General features: G+C 39.9%; 1 protein-coding gene across 6 annotated transcripts in view; it reads right to left on the bottom strand.

The window, feature by feature from the left end:
* ATE1 (arginyltransferase 1) overlaps positions 1-24,697 on the bottom strand; it is a 67,766-nt gene extending 43,069 nt beyond the window's left edge. The window contains exons 1-9 of one of the 6 annotated variants that reach the window (XM_065746395.1): positions 24,605-24,697; positions 23,530-23,593; positions 22,571-22,633; positions 21,828-21,931; positions 20,781-21,062; positions 16,102-16,334; positions 14,312-14,440; positions 13,122-13,250; positions 1,595-1,627 (exon numbers count right to left, since the gene is read on the bottom strand). In XM_065746395.1, coding sequence (XP_065602467.1) covers positions 1,595-1,627; positions 13,122-13,250; positions 14,312-14,440; positions 16,102-16,334; positions 20,781-21,062; positions 21,828-21,931; positions 22,571-22,633; positions 23,530-23,593; positions 24,605-24,692 — 1,125 coding nt within the window. In that variant the 5' untranslated portion in view covers positions 24,693-24,697. Of the gene's footprint in view, positions 1-1,594; positions 1,628-13,121; positions 13,251-14,311; positions 14,441-16,101; positions 16,335-20,780; positions 21,063-21,827; positions 21,932-22,570; positions 22,634-23,529; positions 23,594-24,313; positions 24,454-24,604 lie in introns of those variants that run through there. The other 5 variants (XM_065746398.1, XM_065746394.1, XM_065746399.1 and 2 more) reach the window with 5 other exon arrangements.
* Between the last annotated feature and the right edge of the window lie 713 nt (positions 24,698-25,410).

Below are 25,410 nucleotides of genomic sequence, written 5' to 3'. Positions count from 1 at the left end.
ATAAACTAAGTTGCTATATGCACAACCAAACCAAAGCATAATTAGCCATGCTGATTTCTTGTAGGGAGCCCTGTAAGGTGTTCAAAGCCAGGCTGGATGAGTCCTGGGCAGCCTGGTGCAGTAGGGAACAGACAACCCATGGCAGAGAGTCATAGAATGGCTTGATTTGGAAAGAACCTTAAGGATCATCAAGTTTTAACCCCCCTGCCACAGGCAGGGCCTCCAACTGCCAGAAAACCATCCATAGGGTTGGAACTGGATGGGCTCTATGGTCCCTTCCAACCCAATCATTCTGTGACTCCAAGAGCTCTATGGTAAGCTGCTCCTGTGCTGAGCCACTGAGGCAGAAAGGCAAACGTTCAGATGCAGCTTCTAAGTGGAAAGGAATACTGAACAAAAAAAAACAAATCAGTTCTCTATTGTACCCTGTTTACTGCTAGAAAATTGCCTAGTTTTCTGCTACTACATATTGTATCATTTTTTAAACTATTATTTTGTGTGTGTGTGTGTGTGTCAGATCCCCTAGCCAAAACTGAAGCTAAACACAGGAGTGAAATGAAGTAATAAAGGCAGGAAGAGTTTGGCCATTGATACTTATTTACAGTTAATAATGATATTGAAAATTAAAAAAAAAAATTACAAATTGAAATCATGTCAGATTTAAATTTGATTTGAAATTATTTTTGTTTCAAAGAGTAAACAGAGCACTCACTACTAGATTTTTCTTGTGGCAACCGTTTCAGAATAAAGAATTTCAAGAATCTCTTGGCCTCTGATACACAACCCCTTTTATTTAACTTCATCTAATTGAAGACATCTGTAGTGGTGCCACACAAAATTTAATTCAAGCTTCAAAATGTCAATAAAAAGTGTCTGTAAGAAACAATACTGGTATAAACCTGGCGGGGAAGTGTGCATCAACATCTACGTAGCCATACAAAATTAAGAATATAATAGCAGTCTGCTGCCTGAGTTGACGAGGTGATAAAAGCCCTTTTCCTATAAAGCCTAATGAGCTCTATTACTCTTCAGCTTTCAGGAATGCAAAGGCCAGTGGACTCGGCAGAGTAAAAGCAACAAACTCTCCACACATGGATTCATTCAAGCTGCGACATATCGCATTACCAGTGTAATTACTATAACCTGACAATTTCATTACAGTCACGCGGTACTTAACTCTTTAAGACTAACAAGGAAGACAGTGTAACAAATCTACAACAGTTTGCTTATTGGAAAAGAAACAGCAGCATCTCTCCTCAACATTTAACTCAGAATGGAGTCTGAGTCAGTAAACTCTTTAGTAATATATTCTTTTCTTTAAAAGAAATAAGTCAAGAGCACAGTAATTTTTGCTTTTTTGGTGTGATTGATCTTTTTTTTCCTCTTCCTCAAGCAGTGATATGAAATTCAGGGGTAGCTCATTACCCAGCTCCTCGGACTCCTCTGCAGATTCAGTTACCTTCCTTAGTGGCTGGTGATGATATAACACTGTGACACCCCTTTGTGCCATCTACACCCATAATGTGCTGACCACAGAAAATAAAAAGGAGAGAATACGTTCATTTCATGACTTGCATCTAGAATTAATGCATACCTCGAGAGGAGAATCACAGAGGAACCGTGTGAACTGCATCAGTGTAGATACATTAAAAATGTGTCCCAGAAGACGGTCCAAACATGCAAAGTAGAAAAACAAGAAGAATATCAGTAATACTTCGATATACATTACAGTTCAGACAAACACATGCTCTACAATTCAACAAATTCACTACAATTCAACAAAAAACCCTACAGATTTTGAGTCAAAATAAAATTTCCCAACAAATTCCCACTTTCTTTTGTATTTACTTATTTGTGAACAAAACAACTGATTACCCAAATCACATAACCTTTATAGAAGATATTTAAAAATGAGATGAGAGAGAATGAGCACCCTGTAACACAGATGGGTCTTTCATTCTAAATTACACTTTGCCTTTCTATGAGACCTCCTGCAACAGGAAGCCCTCTCCCATAGCTCTACTGGTGTATGTCCCATCACCAAAGGATGGGGCTTAGGGGCATCGTGTCTCTCAATATAAACTAATCAAGGCTACTTGCAATCACAAGCAGAAACAAACCTTGTCAAATTTAAAGAAGATGGAAGGAAAAAAAGAAAAATCAACTTCCTGAAAGTGCAAATATTTTCAAGACTAGATCCTTTACTCAGTACAAAATGATGTGCTACAGATAAGCAAACAATAGGCAAGTTTTTAATGAGCTGGAGCTTGCTCAAGATTCTAAGAGCAGCAAAATATAATAGCTGTTTACTCACCATCATATACTTATTTGATACAAATACTTCCTTACTGGGGGATTCCACATAAAACATATTAAAAGATATTACAAAGTTCTGGTATGCATTTAACCCCAAAGCACTCCTTTGTTAAACAGCTAAGTTTGTGTTACATAGTTCCCTCCCCTCCTGTAATGAGCTGAATGATTTCATAAGGCAGTGGTTAACAAACTGTAAAGAATAATAAACAGGAACTTTAAATTATAAGCTTGATAAAAAGAATATAATGATACCCACAAGAAAACTAATCACTGACAAGATTTTTTTTTGTCAAGAATCCTATAAATTCCTCAGCTCAATGAGAGAAGAGTTTTATTCTTAAAGAGAGATGCGTCAAAAGGCAGGGGACTGCTTGCAAAGCACTTGACCATTAGGATGCTGTGCTGTGTGGGCACTAAAGCACTGACACAGGTACCCAGAGAAGTTCGGGGAGGGGTCTCCTTGCAGATCTCTAAACACACCCAGACGTGGCCTCAGGCACCCCCCTGTCAGCCCCACAAATCCACTCTGTACATCCCCATCTCACTTCTCCCCAGGCAGGGGACAAGAGGAAGCAAGCAACATTAAGAAGTGCCAATACTACAAATGGCTGACTTAGGACCAAGTCCCACATACACCCTCTGGGATGTATATATATATATATATATATATATATATATATATATATAAATGTCTGCAAACATTAAGTGGACCGTTCCCAATGTAATTCAAAGTGATCACTGAATTTTAATATCCTCTAAGATGCACTGAAATGTATTCCAGTGCTGACACTAAAAGAACCAGGGCTTCAGAGTCAGACTTCAGATATTTCCCCCCCTCAAACACACAGTCATATTGTGGCTGACCAATGAATGAATGATACACTTTTGGGACAGACATTGAATTTCTACTGAGCCATTACTGAAGACAGTGTAATGCACACTGCCTGTAATTGGGGATTTTAGATCTGCTCATCACCAGAGCACGTCTCTGAGATACCCTAAATTACTGAGTTCAGAAAAACAAGTTATTGCAATATCTTAATTCAGACCCAGAATTTTTATGATTTGCTGGATGGGGATAGAGAGCACGATGGGGAAAAACAGACAATATTTGAGGAGAAAACAAGTAACTCAAAATTTGTATTATCGAGTTATGCTCCCATAAATAAAGAACAGACATTTACAAATTCCTCCGGTGCTCGTGCATCAGTCACCACAGCCAATGCCTTCAGAATGTGCAGGCACCAGAAGAATAAGCCATGTGTTATTAATTTTGATGTCAGAAGACCCCCAATAGCTCTTAATCTGTAACTTTAGCTTTATAGTGTGAGTCAAACCCTATGGGTGAGAGAACTGAGCCAATAACACTTTTCAAATAGCTGTATGGATTCTCCAGGCCCCACGTTGGGTGGGGGGGACGGTCCAAGCATAACTTCTGCTTGCAAGCATCTCCACTGGTGGCTAGAAAAAAATTTACTGCACTTGAATTTGCGCCGCAGACTTAGCAGAATGAAAGACTGCAAGTTTTATTACGGATTATTTCATCCCTTTAAATTTGCTGAAGTCCTCAGGTCAGATCAGTTTCTTAATCAAGCTCAAGGAAACTTCAGGAAATAGTGAATCAAATGAAGCACTTCATTTGATAAGGAAGAACTGAATTCACACAGAGAGGGAAAGTAACAGATACTTTAGATGCACTAACCTTTGTCATTGTCACCTCAACCCTCACTCCCCCCCTCCCACCACAACACCCATTGGAACCCAAGAATACACCTTGTCTACATGTGTAGTTAAGCTCAAGTACACATGAGATTCGTTTTCTCAAGTGACAAGTCATTTTTATGACTGCAGGATTATTATGAATACAACCCCAAAAAAACAATCCAACGAACCATGAAAGAAATGCAGTCAAAAGCTGGTGTTTATGTAAAATAAATCAACCTGTCACACGGGCACAATTGGAATTCCTTGCACACAGTCATACTTTTCTAATTTTAATTTCAAATTGAATTACATGAGCTTCAGTCTTTTAAAAACTATATATATGAAAGCCACAAGATTCTTTCTTTGGTGCAAATTAAATTCATTTGACATAAAGAAGCCATCACAGCGACCAGAGCTGCAGGAAATAAGTTCAAATAAAGGAGAGAAGATGACACTGCTAAGGATTAGTGGAAAGATAACTGAGTAAAAGCACATGCATGCCTTTATAAAGCTGCAATAAAACTGGAAGGCTGTACAGGAGAGAGAGAAGCCATTTGGATGCTTTGGATGCCAACCCAGCATGGGTTTCACCTGGTAGCTTACAAGTTCAAAATAAATACATCTTAGCAGTCAAACACTAAATCTCCTTGCTCATCTCTGCTGCAGAGTGACAAAAGTAAATCAAGCTTCCAGTCAGGCTGGAAGAAAGAGCATTTAAAAGACAGTAAATAGCAAAAGAATCGATTTAAAGTTTGACTGTTTTAAGTGCAGTATTCGTAGCAGGGATCATCAATCTAAGGAAAGAAATTGCTGGTAGGACAAAATTTACATTTCAGAATTATTATTTCAGTTCATTACAAAGTGACCAAAGTCACTGTGGCTTTGTCTCCTAAGAGAAAATTATCCTTAAAATAATGGAGATCTGTCAGTGCTACAGCAAAGTGCTTATGCAGAGAACTCAGTGTCAAAATAAGGAAAACCACCATGCAAACTGGGATTCAAAAACTGACATGAAACAGCAGCTTAGTTGACTGGCCACCTAAACGTTTTGGTTCTTATAGGCATTTTAAGAATAAAATCATCGGATCCACAGCAGAAGGCCACACAGAGAACAGGGTGGACAGACCAGCAGCAGCTCAATGTCTGTAAGTCAGTGCAGTCAGAGATCCTAACAGCACGAGGACTGGGCCCACTGTGAGCAGCCAGTCACCAGTGAGTGCTGCCACTGACTCCAGTGACAAAAGCACTCATTCATGAGCATTCTAAAACTGTGCTGCTGCCCAGGCAAGCTAAGGAGGCTACAATAACCACACAGGCTTGGTTTGTCTTTTACATGTTCTCTCATTAGCCAAAGAAATAGGAGACTAGGGTAGAGCAACCTAAGGGTTTGGAGCTGGCTGCTGATACCAAATTGGAACTGATCACCACATGCTCCTCAACATTTCCTAGGCTCCTTGCTTGCTTTCCTATAGTAGCTCAAGCCTATTTCTGGGAGGCAATTAGAGAAACTGGAAAAGAAAAAAAAAAACAAACATACCTATTTCAGTAATTTTTCGCACCTTTTCAAACAGCATATCTTTTGTGTGTTGCTAAATTCTTTTCTTCCAAGACAAATATTTAGCTAAGCACAAAGTAAAGAGACTGTCCAGCTAGTTTTGCAGAGGGAACTGATACACACACGCTATTCTTCTACAAGCTTGTCATTATAAAACACCCATGAAAAGTTAAATAAAATGCTTGCTTCACTAGGTCCAAACAGCAATAAACTGTTCTCTCTGGTTCTTTCTGGAAACTACTGTAGATTTTATTTTAATGATTATTTATGGAAATGTTTTCCAACTTGTACTGCTGCCACATAGCTTGTTTCAGTTACATTTCAGCCCTTTCCCTTAAAGAAAGACACTACCATAAGAAGACTGAAAGATCACGTTAATGAACTAAGCATATTGTGTCACTGTTTCTAACCACTCATAACAGCCATTATGTGCACCAGAGAAGAGGCAGGGAGAAGAAAAGAAAAAAAAACACTGAATTTCAAGCATTTACATGGCAAAATATCATGTAAAAACTCTATTTGAAATTACAGGCATGCCTGTTTGGTGGGTTTTTTTTTTAAGCATGAGAACTGAACACAGATTAAGAGCAGAAGTAGCCAATAGTTCATTTGTGTATATATAGTTTTAGTGTGTACGTAATATACAGAAGATACGTTGACAACTTATACTCCAAGAATAATGTTAAGAAGGACAAGACAGGCTCAGAAATGCAACGCTTCTGGTGAGATGGATACTTAATTAAGAAGAGCACAAATTAGCTAAGGATTACATCATTGGGATCAAAACTTCTCTGTCTCTTCACAGAAGGGTCAAGAAATATTCAGTGTATTTGTTTTGCTTACAAACTTTGCCTGTGGGGCTAGCCAGCCCCACATCTGCATCTACCACTTAAACACCAAGAAAAGCATTCTAACAGTTCATATATATAAAACTCTGAAGCTGGCAGCAAAATGTTCTGAACTATTTTTGTTGATTGTCCTGAAGCTGGATTAAGTTGAATCACAGAATCTTCCACATTTACATTCTGCAAAGCCCTCCCCTGCAACTCCTGTAGGGAAAGCCAGGTATCAGGCTGTCATGCAAGAGCAGAAACATCTGCAAACACAGCTTCCTCTTAGCACAGTGGAAGATAAGTCAGATCTGTTACCAAGCTTCCAGTCAGCAACGTATTGATGGAGAAAGCTGCCCCTGAAAGCACTGCTTAACACCAGTGCTTGATTCAATCACCAAAGTGTTTCTGTCTCAGGGACTGTACAAACACAAAACTCGCTCCTGTCTAATTCTTGGAACATTATTTGATAAGTTAATCTACACATTTTCTTAAACTGGACAGAAAAAAAAATAAGTACCACCAGGATGACACAGCCCCACAAAGCATAACCACTGCAGAGTTGGGGTTACATGGCTGCATTTGGGGAGTTAGCAAGGAACTGGACCCAAAGTAACTGGAACACTATCTACAAACAGTCCTTTAAATAAGAATTTGTGGTAAATGATAGGCTCATACATTCATGTTCCTTACATCAATTTTTAGAGAACACGTGTGACATATCTTTCCCTTACCCACATTACAGGAGAGTAGCAATTTGATTTAGTGTATAATTAATGATCAGTGCTCAAGCTCACACAGATTTCATTGGCACTGTTCAAGCATGCCAGCTATGCAATCTTCTACATCAATCACAAGTCTATGGATCAATTTGAATAATCTGTAGTTTTTTCTTTATTAAATTTTCACAGAAGTTGTTTGAGATGTGAAGGTACTTCAAAAGCCATCTGGTCCAACTCTCCCTGCAATGAATGTAGACATCTACAGTTAGATCAGGGTGTTAAATCCAGATTCCACATGCCATCAGGACCTACTCCTAGCTTTTCTGGTTCTTCTCAACTCCTGCAGCCCGTTCCCAAGCCCAGGCTGCAGGCTCCCTCCATCTAGCAGTTGTGCAGAGTAAGGAAGCTGCACCTGACTCAGTCTGAGCAGCTGACACAGGTACGGCTCTGTCATCAATCACAGCCCTTCATGCTGGAGTCACAGCTATGCTGAATGATGTAAGTTATATGTTGAATAGAGTGTATGGTTATTCCAGTGAAAATTAAAGCAGTAGCCATCAAGCCTGCAAGCAAAAAATATTATGATTTCATATTAAACTGGAAAGAAAAATGTGTTTCAATCGTGCTTTGTTTGGGGATCAGAGCTGATTTAACTGACTGCCTGCAGGAGCAAGACCCAAGGAAAACACAGGCTGTCAGAGCTGATGAAGTTCACTGCACGCATAAATCAAGTCTCACTATTATAACAAATAAATAGCCAACATACCACTATTTTTACACCTCTAATGGTACTAAATAGCTGAGAATAAACATTCACAATAACATCACAGCTTTTTTCTTCTATATACCGCTTCACGTTCAGTACAGACAGAGAGAGCTCTGCCAGATGGAGGAGAAAAATCACAAGGAAAAAACACTGTATTTCATGTGCATGTATCAGAAGAGAGCAACTTGGGATGATCCAAAGTTCATTTCCAAATACAAAGAACAACTGAGATACCTCTACTATAAGTTAACGGTGCTTTAATATAAACTAACTGCATTAGGCAGTCTTGTATTCAAGAACTCTCATAAAGACTACTGACAAAAAATACAGGCCATATTTTACTGTGGCACCCAGAAAAATAATCCACTGCAATTCAAATGCCTGTTGCTAAATTTCAGAACCAAAATAAAATACTGATGACAAAACTGCATTCGTCCATTTCATTATGCAGAAATTATGACAGAGATATAAAGATTCGTTATATTTCTTATGACAGTTGAAGGAAAACAAAAAGGGGGACAAAGTGCCATTCATTACACTTATTTGCATAATCATGGTACTCTGGATCTGCTGATCAGCTCTGAGATCCAGCTGATCTTTCACCAGAATACAGGGAAACAATGCTTGCCTGATGAAAGGATGCTCATCCTACTGTCTCTCAGTTCATTATAGGAGTTGTCCTTATTCAGGTTTTCCCAGGTTTCATTATTCTAACATTTTCCCCCATGACAGCTTGATGTTTTTTTCCAGAAAATAAACACAACTATACCACCCAACCTGAAAAAAAAGCAACATGCAGACACAGAAACTCTTGTAATTGTTTACATTAGGGGATTTTTATAAGCTTAATATGTGGAATTGTGCATACAACATGAATATAATCTTCCACTACTTTAGCAAGAAAAAACTATATGCTAGCAAACAACAGCCCTGCTAGCAAATAACAGCCCTAGCTTACTTACAACAGTGCACAAGAACTACCACCCTAGACCTGAGAAAAAGATCTATGTGCACAACTTTCAAGAAAGGCCAGACAGAAGAAACTCACAGAATGTGACAAACACTAGGGCAGAATCTTCCCTTGCACATTTTCATCTCTTCCAAAAATGAGCACTTCAGGGATTTGGCTCATCTAGGAGCAGCCTTGGACAAATTTGTTCAACAGGTAGCAAAGCACCTATTTTCCATATCTGTATATTAACTCGTTCAGAAACTGTTATTACATTCCCACAGAATTGCAGAACCTTCAAGTGTGGAAAAGACCACTGAAATCACTAAGTCCAACTGCTGACCCATCCCCACTGACCACGTTCCTCAGAGCCATGTATCCACAGCTCTGGAACACCTCTAGGGATGTGGACTCCACCACCTCCTTAGGCAATAATCTGTTGGGATTTCCCCTACTCTTTCAGATTTTCCCAATAACCCATTTAAAGATGAGAATAAAGTATACTGGATTATTCTTCTGAGGGACAAGGTAAAATCTGCTTACTATTGGCCTGTATACAGCAATAATCTGTATTTTTGCCAGTAGTGACAAGATCACATATTGAAGTTAGTTTAAATTAACATATGATTTATTTATAACACAGGCCCAACTTCATCTGGAGGTTCAGCACAGGAGCTGGAACTCACCACTGGAGCACAAAGCAGCTGGCCCAGAAGGAATTCTCTTATTGTCTCTCCCATTCCACCGTTTTCAAATGAGCCTTAAAGATCATTATCAAGAACCTGCATTCTGCCAGGATAAGGACAGCATCCAAACACTGAGTTTGGGTGAGCATGACTCAAGTTAAAGAATAAACAGATAAGGCTTTGGCTTTTACCAAAGCATTTTAAATACACGATCCTGTGCTGCCTTAAGTTATTCAATGCCTTCAACAAGGTTATCACAGTAGTAAAACAAGTACAAGGATTTTCTGTTGTTTTCTTTTGCAAAGTATGGCCTAAATTAACGGGACAAAACACTGTTTTGTTTGATGGCCAAAGCATTCAGCAGGGTATGGCTGGCCAAAGTTAAATACACAGGTTGTGAGGAGGTACCAAAGATAGCATAGTTGGGTTTTTGTAAAAGAACTGTTTGTATAAAGATTAAGTTACAAGAAGAAAAGCAGATTCAGAAATAAAAAGTAGATAGTGTTGCATCAGTACGAGCTGTGCTAAGGAACACTGCCAGAACGTTACAGAAACCATCATCTCCAAATGAGACCACCACTGCAGAATGAGAAAATAAAAAGCACTGCAGAGTTTGAATATAGGAGCAAAGGAGGGAACTAGCAATGCATTTCTGAAGATGTAATTTCAATGACTGCTAGATGAACTCAGCAGTCACAGGGCTCTTCCCCCTATTTTTGTTTATACTATTAAATAGCTGGGCTGGACAAACCCTCATGCTTTATAAAGACACAGCCTGGTGGGCTTGGTGCCGTTTCACAGAGCAGGAGATAGAAGTGCTGTCCATGGGCCACTAATCAAACAATTTATTTAGAAGACAGTTTGTCTCCCTAATTACGCAGAATGCTTATTCTCTAGCATTTCATTCAGCAGTTAATACTGCTGTACATCCTCGAGCAGAAGATCTTCTCTTACTCTGTCACACACAGAAAAGCTCATACTGTAAAATCACAGCCAGATAGGGCTTTGAAGGGAGCAGTAGTAAAATGAAGGATGCAGGGGGGCTGTTAAGGGTTTGCTGACAATGAAACTTGGATTTATAAACCTGAGAGAGAGGTTTCCTGCTTCCCAAACACCTATACTTTGGAAAGACCAACCTTAATATTTTATTTCAAAAAGTACATTAATAACACAGCACACAAGGTATTTCTAAAATGACAAAAGAAAAAATCCCAGCTATCCATCAGGGACAAAATTAACAGCAGAAGCAGTGAGGGAGGAAACGAAGAAGAGATGCAGTGTGGCAGCCGTGAGCTTATGAACACTGCTGCAGGCTCCACTGGAGAGTCTGAAGGAGAGGAGAAAGTTAGGAGGAAAAGGCACAATCCAGGCAGAGCCCCCAGCCCAAAGGGCACCCAACACCATGAGCACCACTCCCAGCGTAGTACCATGCCTGAAAGCTCAGAGAGCTCTTTGATGTTCAGGATCCTGTGGGTTCCCTGTACTAGAACTATCTATTCCCCCTCCTCACTTAAAATCTTGATGGAAAGATGCACACACATTGCATTGGTGCAAAAAGATCTTCTTCCACATTCACGGAGCAATAATCAGCTTCACAGTTTATGTACATGAATACTGTGAACCATTTTATAACTTTCCATATTAGTGTCATTTTTAAATAATCACCAAAATTACAAATCCATTCCTAAAGTTTCATTTTAATGTAATATAGTTAACATTAAAACTACTCTAGCTGACATGGGCGGTTGAAATGCCAACAACTTAAGAACATACTCCAAAATGAACTTGTTAATACGTCCCACAGTAATCTTTGTTGGATTCTGAATTTAAATGTAGGCTGGTTTCTCAACAGGAAATGTTCAACCAAATGTAAAACTGAATACTCTTCCTAAACTAAAAGTTCCCCAAATATAACAGAGCACAAGACTCTCCCTGAATGAAGCTCTGCAACTCAGGAGGTTCATCTACAGGTACATATGCACAGATTAAAAGCTAGATTTCAGATCCAAAGAAAAATCCTGGATGTTTGTCAGTCTGAGACCCAACGCAGACTCATTAGTACTCTGAGAAAGCCTCATGCGTAGGACAGAATTTTGTTCTACTTTTGCTTAAATGCCTGGCTCCATAATATCTGTATGATCTATTAAAGTCCGAAAAAAGGGGAAGAAAAAAATTGAGGGCTTTCAGACAGCACTTCTGTCCCTCTAAAGAACTTGGAGTGGTCTCACCCTACACAGTATTGGCCATTCTTAGAAGGGACTCCAATAATTCTCCCCCAGACAAAGATTAAGTACTAGGGCTTCTAAGACAGATCAAAATACTTTTTGTGTGACACGTTATAGAGCAGTTTTCCAGCTCCAGACTCCCTCAGCTCATATTTAAAAATTAAATATGATTTATGACTAATCTGAACCACCAAACCCAAGCCATATACTCCATCCCAAAAGGGATTTGTTGAACAGGACACCAGCTGCCATTCAGAACTGAACTGTAAGCAGTCACTGATATTACCCTCAATTCATGATGGAAGCATTCTACTTACAAAAATCCATAACCAAACAAAGAAGAAGTAGACATAGGAAGTTCTTACCAACCCATCAACGCAGCAACATGATTATGGGAGTAAAGACATGCTAGTGTTTCTAAGCACAAAGGTTAAAATACACTCATTGCAGCAGACAAATGACACAGCAGGTAATTCTTCTTACAAATCATTCAGTAAGTCAGATTTTCTTGACTTTTTTCCAATTTTTACCATGTTATAATTAACTCCATTTGTATCAGTAATTAAGAAAAAGGCAGCAAGTATTGTTGCTGTTAAGTCTTACTGTGTTACCAAACAAAGTGAAATAAAGTTTATGGCTTTCCACAGTAGCATTACAGAGATCTTACAAAAATGCTCCTCTTACATCCTCTTGAACTAAAACCAAAAATGGTTTTATTATTCTATCTGGAAAGCAGCCACAGTTTGCTAGGTATCACTTCTGCAAGTCTTGCTCTCAGGAACCAAAAGCTCTGACAGATCGATACTCAAGTCTTACATTTTCAGTAGATAGAAATGATGGATCTGAGGTACCAGCTTTGTTAATTTTGCTAATGGAAATGCTGTGGCACCTGCCAAAGAACCAGAGGATGGCTGCTCGTTCAGAACTCCACTAGTCTTTCTGTTTTGAGCCTTGTTAGATTAGGATTAGCATCCTACAAACACCTTTATCTATTGTAGAAGACTCTTATTCATACACAGCGCGCTCTGAATCGAAGGCAACCAGCCAAAGTCTTTTTCCATTATTTCTACTGCAATGCTGGGTTCTAATTAAGAGCCATGCTTGGCAGTAAACTGCGAATAAAACTGGAATTTTTAAAAACTTCACCTATTACAGAAAGCAAGACAAAGAAAAATTAAGAAAAAGCATGACAGTAACAGCTTCAATGCAGAAGATACTTGTCATCAAAAATGCTCTTCCTTATCCCATTTTCCAACAGAAACCTCAGTTCCAAACCTCTTCATAAATCCTGTAATAACAGTTCTACTTAACACATTACTAACTGCACAGTGAAAACGTTTTCACAGAGGCGCATGCAGTGAACTGTACCTCATTTTCGCCACATTCAGAAGGTGTGTCCTTGTGTACAGCCATCTGATACTTGGCAAATAAAGTGGCTGACTGGTTGAAGGATGATTTGAACTGTGGGTCCTCAAAGGAGACAGGTACTAACCTCACCTTCAGAGCAAGGAAAATACAAGCAGACTGTTTTGAGTGCATGTAATCAGATAATGTGCTTCTGAAGGTAAGGCTAGTGGAAGATCTCCTCCTATCCATTTCAAAGCCTTCAAAGTCAGTATTCAACTTTAAATACAATAAAAAGTAAACCTACAGGGGAAAGCATATTTATATGGCAACTAACGCTAACCTTAAGCTGACTGTTGATAACTCCATTAAAGAATAAAAATCATAACACTGGAACTCTCCAAAGCACTAGTTACTCAACCTATTTTTGACCAACTATCTAACAAACCAGCAACAGATTTTATTCCCAATGTACAACCCCAGGAACTATTCAAATGTATTAATTGTTAATCATATGGCATATCACTTGCCCCCAATTTAGCAATTACATACTCTTCCTACATACACTTTCTCTAAAATTCTGAAAATATTTTTTTTTAATAGTATTTGAGAGGAATTATGTCCAACACGGGTAGCTATTACACACTGCCTGGTCATTACAAGAAGCAGTAACAGTGTGTAATTAAGATGGAGTGAGTTGATTGCTCCTTGACGTGCTTAAATGGAAAATGAAGAGGTTTACCTGATTTAAGTGAACCTTAAACCAACAGCTTGTATGTGTGATAATTCCTTCACTCACATGTTGGCCCTGATCATGCTTGTTCCTCTGCATATGGATGTGTTCAAACCAAAGCCAATGAGACTACTTATCAGGGAAAGAATCCTGACATTTTTAGTTCTTGGGACATTTGTATGCATATGATCTGTGAATTTTTCCTCCAAAGCCTCACCTCCTCCAGCTCTTATTCAACAGCATACCCATCTAACTGTCTCAGCTCCTCTGTCTGCAATTAAGACCAAATATTTGTAGCACTCAAAAAGAGATATCAAAGGTTTGCACTTTCAGAATGTAGATTTTACTAGATGCAGTATTTTACATGTTGCTGAGTATAAGATGGATATAAAATCCACAATTGCTTCTTCTACAATCTATGCAAGACATACAGAATGGAAGGGAAGCTGAGCTTTGCATAAAATTAATTTGGCCTTCTGACCTGATTTATAGTTGGTTTATCAGGTGGGTCCTTGTGAATAACCATCTGGTAACGTTTATAGACCTGGTAAGACTCCTGCAATGTGGCTTTGAACTGTGAACTTGGCGGAGATGATCTCACCACCCTCACCTTCAGAAGAAGTTAAACACATTTGTTATTACAGTATCATGCAATAATTACCATTTACACATATAAAAGCATCACAACAGAGAGAAATTTTCACTTCCTGAAAAAGAGCCCTAACACTGCAATTAATATTAGGCAATAGCTTTCCAATTCATCAACTCACTTCACTTTAGTGAAGGCTTTTGGGTTTACAGTGAATTATGTACATGGTTTTCAAATGATTAATTAACTAAAATGTCTATAGAAGAACCACACAAGTGGCTTTTCAGAACTTATACCCACAAATGGTAAGCACACTGACATTTAAATAGACTTTCAATACACTTCCAGATCTTCTGTACCCATGTTTTCTTACCACACTGAAAAATATTTGAAGGATTCGTGCATTTGGAAGACTCATATCTGTGCTCTTCGGATAAAGACCACATCTGTATTGAAATGGTCCCAAGGGAACTTCTGGGTATTTTTCAAATTTAAATAGGAAACAACATTCTCCTATTAAATTACAAATTCATTTAGATAGGAAGCTGTGTGACCTTCCTACCACTCCCCTTACATATAAGAAAATATATTTTAAGAACCCATAAATTAAATTGTTTTTAGTAAAAGTGATTGCTTCCTGACCAAAGGCATGCTATTACATGATGAGCAGTGCATTTCTTTTCAAGCATATTTAAAGACACATTCATTTAAAAAAACCTGTGATTTTCACTATCATCCCATTCTCACAAACAGCACTGGTTCTAATCTACAAAGAAAAACCTGTCAGCAATAATAAAGAACAATCTAAGAAAAAAAAAAAAAAAAAAGAATTACCACAATCATTCTCCTTTAAATTCTCTATTTTCATCTAATGAAAATGTTCAGACAAGGCCACTACACTTCCCTTAAGTAACTTAAAAGAAACCTGGAAGAGTTAGCCATTATAGATTGGTTCCATGGTTTCTTGTCAGTTATGTAGAGTGCATCTTTTAAGTTACCACTGCTTCAAATAAGTACCAGAAGTAAAGTTCAAATTCAATTTCTAATACCACCATCAGTAAAGCAAAATGTTCATATTCAGAAAGATTTTCAGATTCCAGAGGAAACAAAACACTGTGTTCAAAATTAACCAATGTCAGCACGTCCAAAAGTCTTCTACAGTAAAAACAGATTTAATTGCAACCAGTATATTACACTGGTTCTGACCATAACTTTACAGTTTCCAAAGACATCAACACATACCACTGATGTTTATAAAGAGCTATCTTCTCATCTGTTCAGTTTTATCAACAGTTGCTGCTTTCTTGCCAGGATTCAGTAGCACAGATAGTTTAACTATTTATATGCTGCAAAACTAAATATTGAATGTCTCTCATCATTCAACACTCAGTTAATTTGAAGTCTTTCATTTTCAAGTCACTCAGTATGAAATCAATTTAGAAGCGTTTTGCTCACTGTACTGTTCTTCTACAACTGACTGCAAGTGCAAGATTGCCCCCTTGTGGTTACACAGAGCTCAGCTGTACCAAATACATAACAAAAATCACATCTATTCTAAGATATAAACTACAGCCAGTTAGTAAAGCCACAAAAATTAAGCCCCCAAGCTTTGCAGAGATCCAAAAACTCCTTAACAAGACTTTCTGTAATTTGCCTTCAACAGCAGTGGAACGAGCCATTACCTCCAATTTGTGCAGTGCATCATCAGGTAAAGGGACAAAAATGAAGTCTTCAATACTTTTAGGTTGGTTTGTTGCAGGCTTCGAATTTTGCAAGAGTAAAGCCTGATGTTCTGCTTGAAGTGGAGAGCCCTCAAGCGTGCCCCTCTGGTTCTGAAGGAGTTTCTGCAGTTTTCTTTCTTTCCGTATGTCCTTTGCTTTCCGACACGGTGGCTTGCTCAGATCAGCCCCTTTACCTGCAAGAAAACAAAGCAAAGAATTAAACAGCACATTTTGCAAGAAGGAAGTAACCCTTACACAGACTGAAAAGAAATGGTTAAAATAACCAGTTACTGCAGACCGTGGTCTGAATGTAACACTGTCCTCCATACTTCCAGCTAGTGAGAATACCCTGTGCCAAGTGAAGTTGCAATGATTTATTATTTATTTATTTTTAATCTCTACAGCTTTTTAATCCAGAGTCAGGAACATATTTAAAAAGTAGTACAAGTAGAATTCCTCTCAGGTCAGTCCTTAAATCCCTCTCACAGATCAACAAAAAACTCGTGTTTAACACACGGCATTATGGCACCTCATACCCAAACAGCACCAGGATCAGCTTGAAATATTGACAGCAAAACTCACAACTGTATTATCAGCCAGTTAATTCTTATGAAATTAACTCTCATTCTGTAATTTTTTTGTTTTTTATATACAGCGGTGGATGAACTGAGGCCAATAACAGTCCATAATATTAAAGGTTTAAGAAGAAGAGGAATAATGGAACAAACTAGACCCACAGAGGGAAGTACAGAGTCATATATCTTGCACAGAACAAAAGCCTTAACAAATGTTATGACAAACTGTTGAAGCAGTATTTTATGCCATTAGCTTTCTCCTGAAATCCATATATTTGCAAATGACACGCTGGCAACTTCTGAAAGACCCAGTGGGAACGTACCTGGAATGGCGATGTGCTCACCCAAAGCATTAAGAAGACAACACAGTTCCAACTCAGCTAATATTTATGAGAAATAAAGACTAACCCAAACCCAGACTTAACTATGGTTTATCCCACTTTACTCCCTAGAAGGGCTGGAAGCTACTTGGAAATCATTTTTTCCAGAAGGCCTTTGATAACACGGTTAGAGTTTTCTTTCCTTCCCACCAATCTCTTTTTAGCCAAAAAGGGCATCTTTCTTTTGTCCTCTACCCACTTCAGACCTGGAAGTGGTAAGAGCACTGCTGCTGAAAGGCTCCCAGTGTTTTTATGCTCATTTCACCTGCACAGAATTGCAGCCTTCAAGGCCACTGCCTTCGTCTCTTGTTGCCAATGCACCATAGAAATTATCTAAATACTTCCTACTGGAACCAATTTTCAAGCACTGGTAAAGCTATAAACTATTCTTTCTAATGTACATACCATACAGAATGTGATGGCTAACTCACTCTGGGTACTCAACAGTATGAAGCAAAACAAAATTTCCTAACACACCAAAAAACAGAATTTTATTTCAAAGGTAAAACACTACTTTATCACCTTTATTTTTCCTGACTCATTTTATAGTCAAGATGGTTAAAAAAAAAAAAAGCCATGGTCTTCTTCCAAGATGTTAAAAACTGGATTATTTTAATTAAACCCTAAGTACAAGCTCTAGTTAGAGGTACAACAAGTTAGTAACCAGATATAACAGCTTTATGAGAACAAGATACAAGGAAAAGCAGTTGGAATAAGGGAAGCAGATTTTAGTCCTAAGCCACTAAGAATTATTTCCTAGCATCTTGCTAACTGCTTTCTAGGACAAAGCACGATGAGTTTGGCTGCACCATGCCAGCTGTTCAGCCCATCAAAAACCACCACTTGCGCAGTGACAACTGCTCAGAACTTACAGGATCTATGAGACTTTCACAGTAACACTGTCTCAGCTGCACAACATCAAGATTCCCTCTTGGACACGAGGTATCAAAACAGGGAAAAGGCAGAGTAACAATGAAACATAACCCTTTCTGCAACCTGTAGGATGCATAGAATACATTTTTGCCGATGTCTATAGCTCTCATTCAAAGGCTTTCCCTATGCAAACCATGGAGAACTCTTAAAACACTGCTGGAGCAAGCTCCTCAGAGCTCATCCAGTGTACCTGTGCCACATGGGCTCCACGAAAGCTGAAATGCTGAGAGCATCTCGGGCTCAGAAACAGAGCTAGTGCCACTTCTGCATCCCTAGATTCCCTGTGTCTGAACAAGAAGGGTTCACAACCAAACGTCATTACCTCTCACCTATGGTTTTTGGGTATTTGTCTCATTCAGACAGAAGTATTCACCAGAAAAGGACAAATATCCCGAGACCATTACAGACGTTATGCAATCTGACCAGGGGTAAACAAGTCAGTGGATGAGTTTATTTAAAATACTCATGATAAAGCTGAAGAACGTTACAGCACTTCATCTGCTTTGGGCTCTGTTTCATGTCTCATATCTTCTGTAAGCTGTAAGTTAGCTAGAAAAACTTTTTTAAAACAATGGATGTGCATGCAGACATAAGCAAACCTTGAAACTGTGCAGAAACAGACCATTTTTTCCCTACAGGACAATGACCTGTTTTGTTTATATGAGAATAAAAATGCAATTAAACAATCTTAATACAGAGTAAGTCTACATTTCTCAAGATGAAAACTAAACATCTCTCTATCTGGAAAATTTTGAACTAAATTTGACCTGTGACACCACCCACTCAAAAAAATATATATATTTAAAAAAAATGAAAAAATAAGTTTTCTGATGCATTTAATGAATATTTCTCCTCCATAAAATTAAACCACTTTGAATGAAACAAAGTAAAAACGTTTCACACTTCCCTCATCCACATTTGTGTTGAAGTTACTCAGTGTATTTAACATAACACAAGACCTGTTTTTCAACCCTTCCCAAATCAGCACTCCTTACCCAAGACTGCCACCTGCTGTCAGTTCCCACCGTTTGTTTTCAAGATGAAGTTTCCGTGACTCAAAGCTTCTCATTAATTTATTTCAAAAACGAGATGGGCTTGGAAACTTGCACAGTACGGCTATTTGGTCAAAATAAAACACAATCTTGAAGATTCCACACAAGTTCTCTATGGATTTGCAGCAGTGCCAGCTCTGTGCAGCACTGCTTATTTTCTGACTGAGCTCTCTTTTTTGTTCAGATGTAAAATTCCTTGCTAAGCTGCTGAAAAACTGATTGTTCACATTATTTTGACTTGTCAACCTTAAAAGCAGCCAACCTACAGGAGGAGGCAAAGTCATTTGGAGACTAAAGTACTGTGAAGACCTCATTAACACCTGCACAATAGGTGAAAATTAGGAGTAAGTATGATGTCCCAACATATGCAGAAACCACAAAGCATCCAGTTCTCACCAGGATTTCAACCAGTGTTACTCACCAGGTAGCTGCAATCCTGAAAATACCCTCCACTTCTCTGAACCATTATGGAAACTGCAAAACTGAGAACTGACCTGTAAAATGAGGCTGCTTCACCTGCAACCCTTGGGCCACAAAGTATTAGTAAGATCCATTCACTTCCTCTTCCCACTATTACTGTATTGAAATTATTATACTCAAAATGCACCCAATATTTCACATGATTTCACACAAAACTCCACCATCAAATATCTATTTACCTCCAGTTCTTAGCATGAGAGTTTTAATATTGTATAACTGTATCAAAGTTAAGATGGTCAAGGTTGCCTAACTCAGTACATACTTACTCTACTTCCTTACAGAAATCTAATACTAAGCTCACAGTAAGAAAAAAGGAAAAATTATTACACATTTTATAATTTCACATCTGCTCATGACATTGCTTCTCTAAGCTGGTTATCCAAAATCTAAAACAAGGCAAGCTCCCAAACGGATTAAAAACCTCAACTAGAAAACCTCATTCCTTACAGAGGAAAAGTATCTGTACAATATAATTTCCTTTAAGCCCAAGAAATAAAAACCACACCAATGCACTGGGTGTACTTCTAGCACCAGTCAGCTCTGTGGCAAACAGGCTATAAAAACATAATACAGCCTAAAGCAAGTTATTAATGGAGTATATTCACAGGCTGTACACTTTACATAACAAGAAGACAACCTACACATATGAAGAAGGGTAAAAACAACACTTGAGATACTCTTGTTAGATCTCAAACTGGTTTCCCACTGCTGGATAGGAAAAAATACTAAGCCTTAACCTAACCCCACAGCTAGCACTCTCTCAGCATCAGCTCTTCATCCTGCACAAACACACCTCGAAGTACCTAAGTCTGAGTAACTGCATCCCCATAGGAGAAAGGGAAAGCTGGATGTACATCTTCCTGCACACATAAGTATTCCAAACTGAAAATAGATCCTAACGTCTGATGACATTCAATCACCTTGATGTATCTGACTGCAACCTACATAGCTTTCAAACATCAGGAAAGTATCAGTTGCACACAGGTATTCTCAATAACTAAATGAGAAAGCTGAGCATGATGGAAAACAAAGCAACTTCCAGGAAAAACTAAGAGAACAAGTAACATGGCACCTATCAATATATATGCCATAATTCCATAAATAGGCAAGGGGATACAAAGTGAAATAAACAATTCCTGATTTACTAGGAACGATAAAAAGAGGGGTTTTAAAAACCTGCAAGGAAAACCTCATCCAGTTAGTAGCAGAAGCTTAACTACCTGGCTTGGGTGGTGCAGTAACAGCTTTTGTAGAAGGTGATGGTTCTCCAGGGACTGCTGCATCTTTATCATCTTTATCTCCACACATCTGAAGAGAACCCAGCTCTGCCTTCTTCACATTCACCTCTTCTTTTGTTTCTCCTTTGTCCTCATCTTCATTCTCCTCTCTCTCTGTGTGATCCTCATTTAAGGGAGTCAGCTCAGCCTCACTGACACGAGATTCACTTCTATGTGCAAAATCGCATGGGACTGCATCCTCTACATGGGAATCCATAGGCTCTTCTGGAAACAGTTAAAAATTGCATGAGTTAATTTATCTCTGTGCAATCACAGCTCACACCTTGCACCATTAACATAAATATCAACGTATTTCTAATTTTGCAACTGTTTTTCCAACAGATAAATCCACAAGTCTGAAAACAGAAAGCTTCTCTCTTGCCAGTCTTACTAGCATCATCTTATAAACGAGATTTCTTTTTCCATTAAAATAGGGCAGTTTCCACTAATTTCATACCACAAGTTTAGAAGAGGGAAATTAGCTCTCAGAACTGACACAGCAGGTTCCACCTCAACTGAAAGTAGCTTATTTTGGTGTTGGATAATCAAAGTGCCATCCCTCAGTCACCTGGAAGAAAAACCCTTCTTCCTGTTTCTTCCTCCTTTTCACTGTCCTGCTTGGTCATCTACACATTATCACTTTTATGACAGCTAATAACAGTCTGATTCTCTACAGTGTCAGCTAGAAAGCAAGCTTGTGTCTAGAGATAGAAATGAAAATACACTGATATATGCAAAAAACAAGGAAACATCCTTCAGTGGAGCCAGCTAGCTGCCACAATTTGTTCTTTGCACTGCATCGTGCCCTTGATTCAAAATGCTGTAAAGATACAACCTAGCCAGGCCTTTAGGAAGGGGACTGCAAGAAGAAAACAAAACTCACCAACAAACAATCACCCTGATGGGTTAACCATTCAGTCACTCAAATCAGTGTCTTGGTATTCATTTCAAACATCAGTCTTGCTTTTTCCAACACTAGGAGGTTCTTACCTTCGCTCGCCACTTTTGAAACATCTCCTTTAGAAATGAATTTCAACATTTTCTTCAGAACTTTCTTGTGAGATTTGGAGGTCTGAAAACGCAGTGCCTGGCATCTTAAAAATAAAAAGTTATGACTGCTTCACGTATTTCTTCTAAATATAAGGACATTTATGAAAGAAGTGGTCAAATAGTTTATCAACACTCTTGATTTGATAAAATGATGCTTTCCTGTTGTCCATAATATCATTATTACAGCAATACTCACACGTTTACTAATCAAAAAGTACTTCAATGTGACCTGAAGCACTGCAGAAAGAAAAGCCTCCCTAGGAGGCCAACGCACTAGAATTTTTCACTTATCTATAGACAATGTTGAATCTAACCACTAGTGGCAGAAAAGCATATCCAGAATCATTCATTCCTACTCAATTGACAGCCTCTCTTATTTGGGCTACTAAAGCAGTTTTGGAGATACAGACACTCTGGTTCACAAGCACCAATGAACGAGACAGTTGTCTCTGAACTCTTGTCTTGGACTGCAATGCAAAACAAAAGGGAAGGGTACAGAAAACATACAGGAAAGTATTACAGACAACATCACAGAGTTGCTGATGCACTGGGGTGCAAGCCCACCGCAACATACTCAGTACCACGAAAAGTAGGTGAAGTTTTCATTTAAGCCAACAAACACAATGGTTGGACACACTTTAAACAGCCAAATCAGATACAGTACCATATTCCAAGTCTCTTACCTTATTGTATATTGAGGACAGCACGTTTGGTTCATGATAGGTTTGTAAACATATTTTCCACTCCTAAAAATAATAAATACATACTGATATTTGTTGTTGCTTATATTACAATATCAACGTTAGCCAACGTTGTGGTTTAAGTAGTAACAAAATCTTACATGAATACTATCATAAACCTGAAAGTTCTACAGCTTCTAACCATTATATTAAAATATTATTCACCTAGAATAAAGGGGTATTAATTAACAAAAGTTCACCAGAGCACAACTAAGAAAAGCATGCTGCATCTAGCATGCTTTCTACATATCAGAAAAATACCCTGGATTCTCTAGCACGTACCCATGTGAAAGTCCAGATTTCTTCCCAGGAACTAACTGTAAGGAATGTGACAAGAACTCCCTGTATTGCTGTACACAATGGAAAGCACAGCAATGCGGGCCTAGGCTGCAGCAAGTGAGAATATGCTCAAATGCAACACTCATGGACACAGAAACAGTCTGCTTACTGTTGGAAGGCCTCAGGTAGGCAGGAATCTCTAGTAAGATACCCTCACCTTCACTGCCAACCCTTACAGGAGATCTGGGAAGGAGTGGATCCTGGCTCCAGCTCTTCTGGTCACTCAGGTACATTGCATGCAGCTGAGCTCCCCTGGGTTGGCCCTGCCTTCCCACCAGGTGCTCAATCACTGCTTCAGGCCATGGCTTAGCATTTCAGCTACACTCCCCTTACACACATTATACTCTTTCATTTCTGCTCCTCATTTGCTCAGCAGCTTCTGCAGGCATAAGCTCCAATACTGACCACAAAACACCTATCCAAACACCTCTAAAAACAGACTTTAGGAAAAGTAGCATTTCCCGTGGTCAAAGGACTCTATTAGAAAAGGAGAGCAAAAGCAGAATGAATGAAGTGTATTGATGAATGAAGCTGGTGACATTTTGGTATCATTTGACATTTACCTTCGCCATCCTCTGTCTATGAGGTCCTGGTAATCTTGAACTGTCATTGAATGTGCCCACATACCTGATAGAAACAGTAACGTGCTTAATTGGTGACAACTACACTTTAATACGTTAAAACGTTAACAAGTTCTACAGAAATTACATAGAACTTCATAGCTGACAGTGACTTTTGAACAGATGTCTCTCAAGGACTTTATCGATCTCATCAGTGACCGATTTCAACACCAAGTTCAACTTCAAAAAGCCAACAACAAAAGCACAGTTTTCCTCTCCACCCATTCCTTTCCCTGGGGCCGGCACTGTGCTTGCCCTGGGCTGCCCAAACAGATATGCTTTAAGCTCCCAGTGTGGCCATAAAAGCTGACTTTCTCAGAAGTCACCTGGGCTCCCCTCTGCTACACAATGAGCACAACAACCTGTAACTTCTGCACGAAGCTACTGGCTGCTGGAGGACCCATCAACAGCATCCCACACGCTCGGGACTCAAAGCAAGGAGCCTGAGAGGGTCCTAAGGCCGAGCAGCGCTGCCAGCGTGCAAGAGCTGGGCACGGCCCTGCCGGTGCACTCCCCAGAGCAGCACCCGGAGCCGGAGGGACGGCCCTCCTCTCCCATAGCTTGGGAACTGAGCACGGTGAAGGGCGACACGTTTGCTGGGCTACACCTCAGCTCATCAGCGGTAACTCTATCGCTAGCGGAGGAGACGCCTGAATGCCGCCTCACCGCCGCCCTCGCAGCCCGGCCCCGGCCGCACGGTGCCCCCGGCCCGCTCCCCGCCCCGCACCGTGGGAGAGGTTGCCGCTCTCGTTCTTGCAGTAGCCGCAGCGGTACCCGTCCTCTCCCCCGAAGTACTCGACGATGCTAGGCGAGCCGCCGCCCGCCGCCATGTTCCCCTCCGCCCGGCTCGGCTCAGCGCAGCTCCCCGCCCGCCGCCCCGCACCGCCCGGAAGCGGCCGTCGCCGCCGCCATCTTTACTGCGGGCACCGCCCGCCGGAAGGAGCGGCTCCGACATCTTTAGCGAGGGCAGCCGCGCTCCCAGCCCGGCGCCGCGCCCGTCCCTCCGCCCCGCGCTCACCGCTGGAGACCTTCCCGCGCTCCGAGGCACAGTAACCGCAGCGGTACCCCTCCTTCCAGCCCCGGTACTCCACCACGGCGCGGCGCATGGCGGCACGGCCCCTCCCGGAGCGCGGCCCCGCCCGGCTCAGCCGCGCGTCTCCACGGGGCACCGCCAGCGCCTCTCCACGGCTGTCAGCGCCGCGAGCTCAGCCAGCGCCGGCTGAGCCCACATCGGCACGAAGGGGGGTGGGAAAGAGCGACAGCGTTTCGTTTTAATGCGAGCTGTAACTTCGGAAGTGGATGGTAACCGCGACGTACACACAGGACAGCCTGAAGCAGCCACACGTTTCAATAAAAATAAATTTACTATTACAATATATACAGATAAAATCTTAATCGAAGAATACATTTTAAAGTATTTTTCTTTAAGGCACCTGGGGGGAAAGAAGAGAGAAAAGAATTCACATTTAGAACTTAGCACATGGTTGAGATAAAGTAATTCAGTCCTACTGTTTAAGGGCTATTGGAGGGAACCAGACAATGTGAGCCCTTCTTTAGGCTACTCTCAACCAGCTCAACTGTCAGTAAGTTACCAGAAAAATCACAGAAGCTACAATGTGATTCTTCACAGCTTAACGTTTCAGGAACGTAACACAATAAAACACCTCACAAGTGAACTACCAACAAATACAAAAAATTTGTCAGTTAATTACCATTTAGAAGACTAGATGACCCAGGAAAAGATCAGGAATACAGAAAGCCAGGATGCTGCACCATTACCCAGCTTGTAGTGCTTCTACAAGCATCATCACAGCTATTTCTCTG

Source organism: Cyrtonyx montezumae, unplaced genomic scaffold (assembly GCF_038088225.1).
Source record: "Cyrtonyx montezumae isolate F1298 unplaced genomic scaffold, pur_monq_1.0 scaffold_4, whole genome shotgun sequence".
Classification (NCBI taxonomy): Eukaryota; Metazoa; Chordata; class Aves; order Galliformes; family Odontophoridae; genus Cyrtonyx; species Cyrtonyx montezumae.
This window is presented reverse-complemented; position numbering and strand designations above follow the sequence as displayed.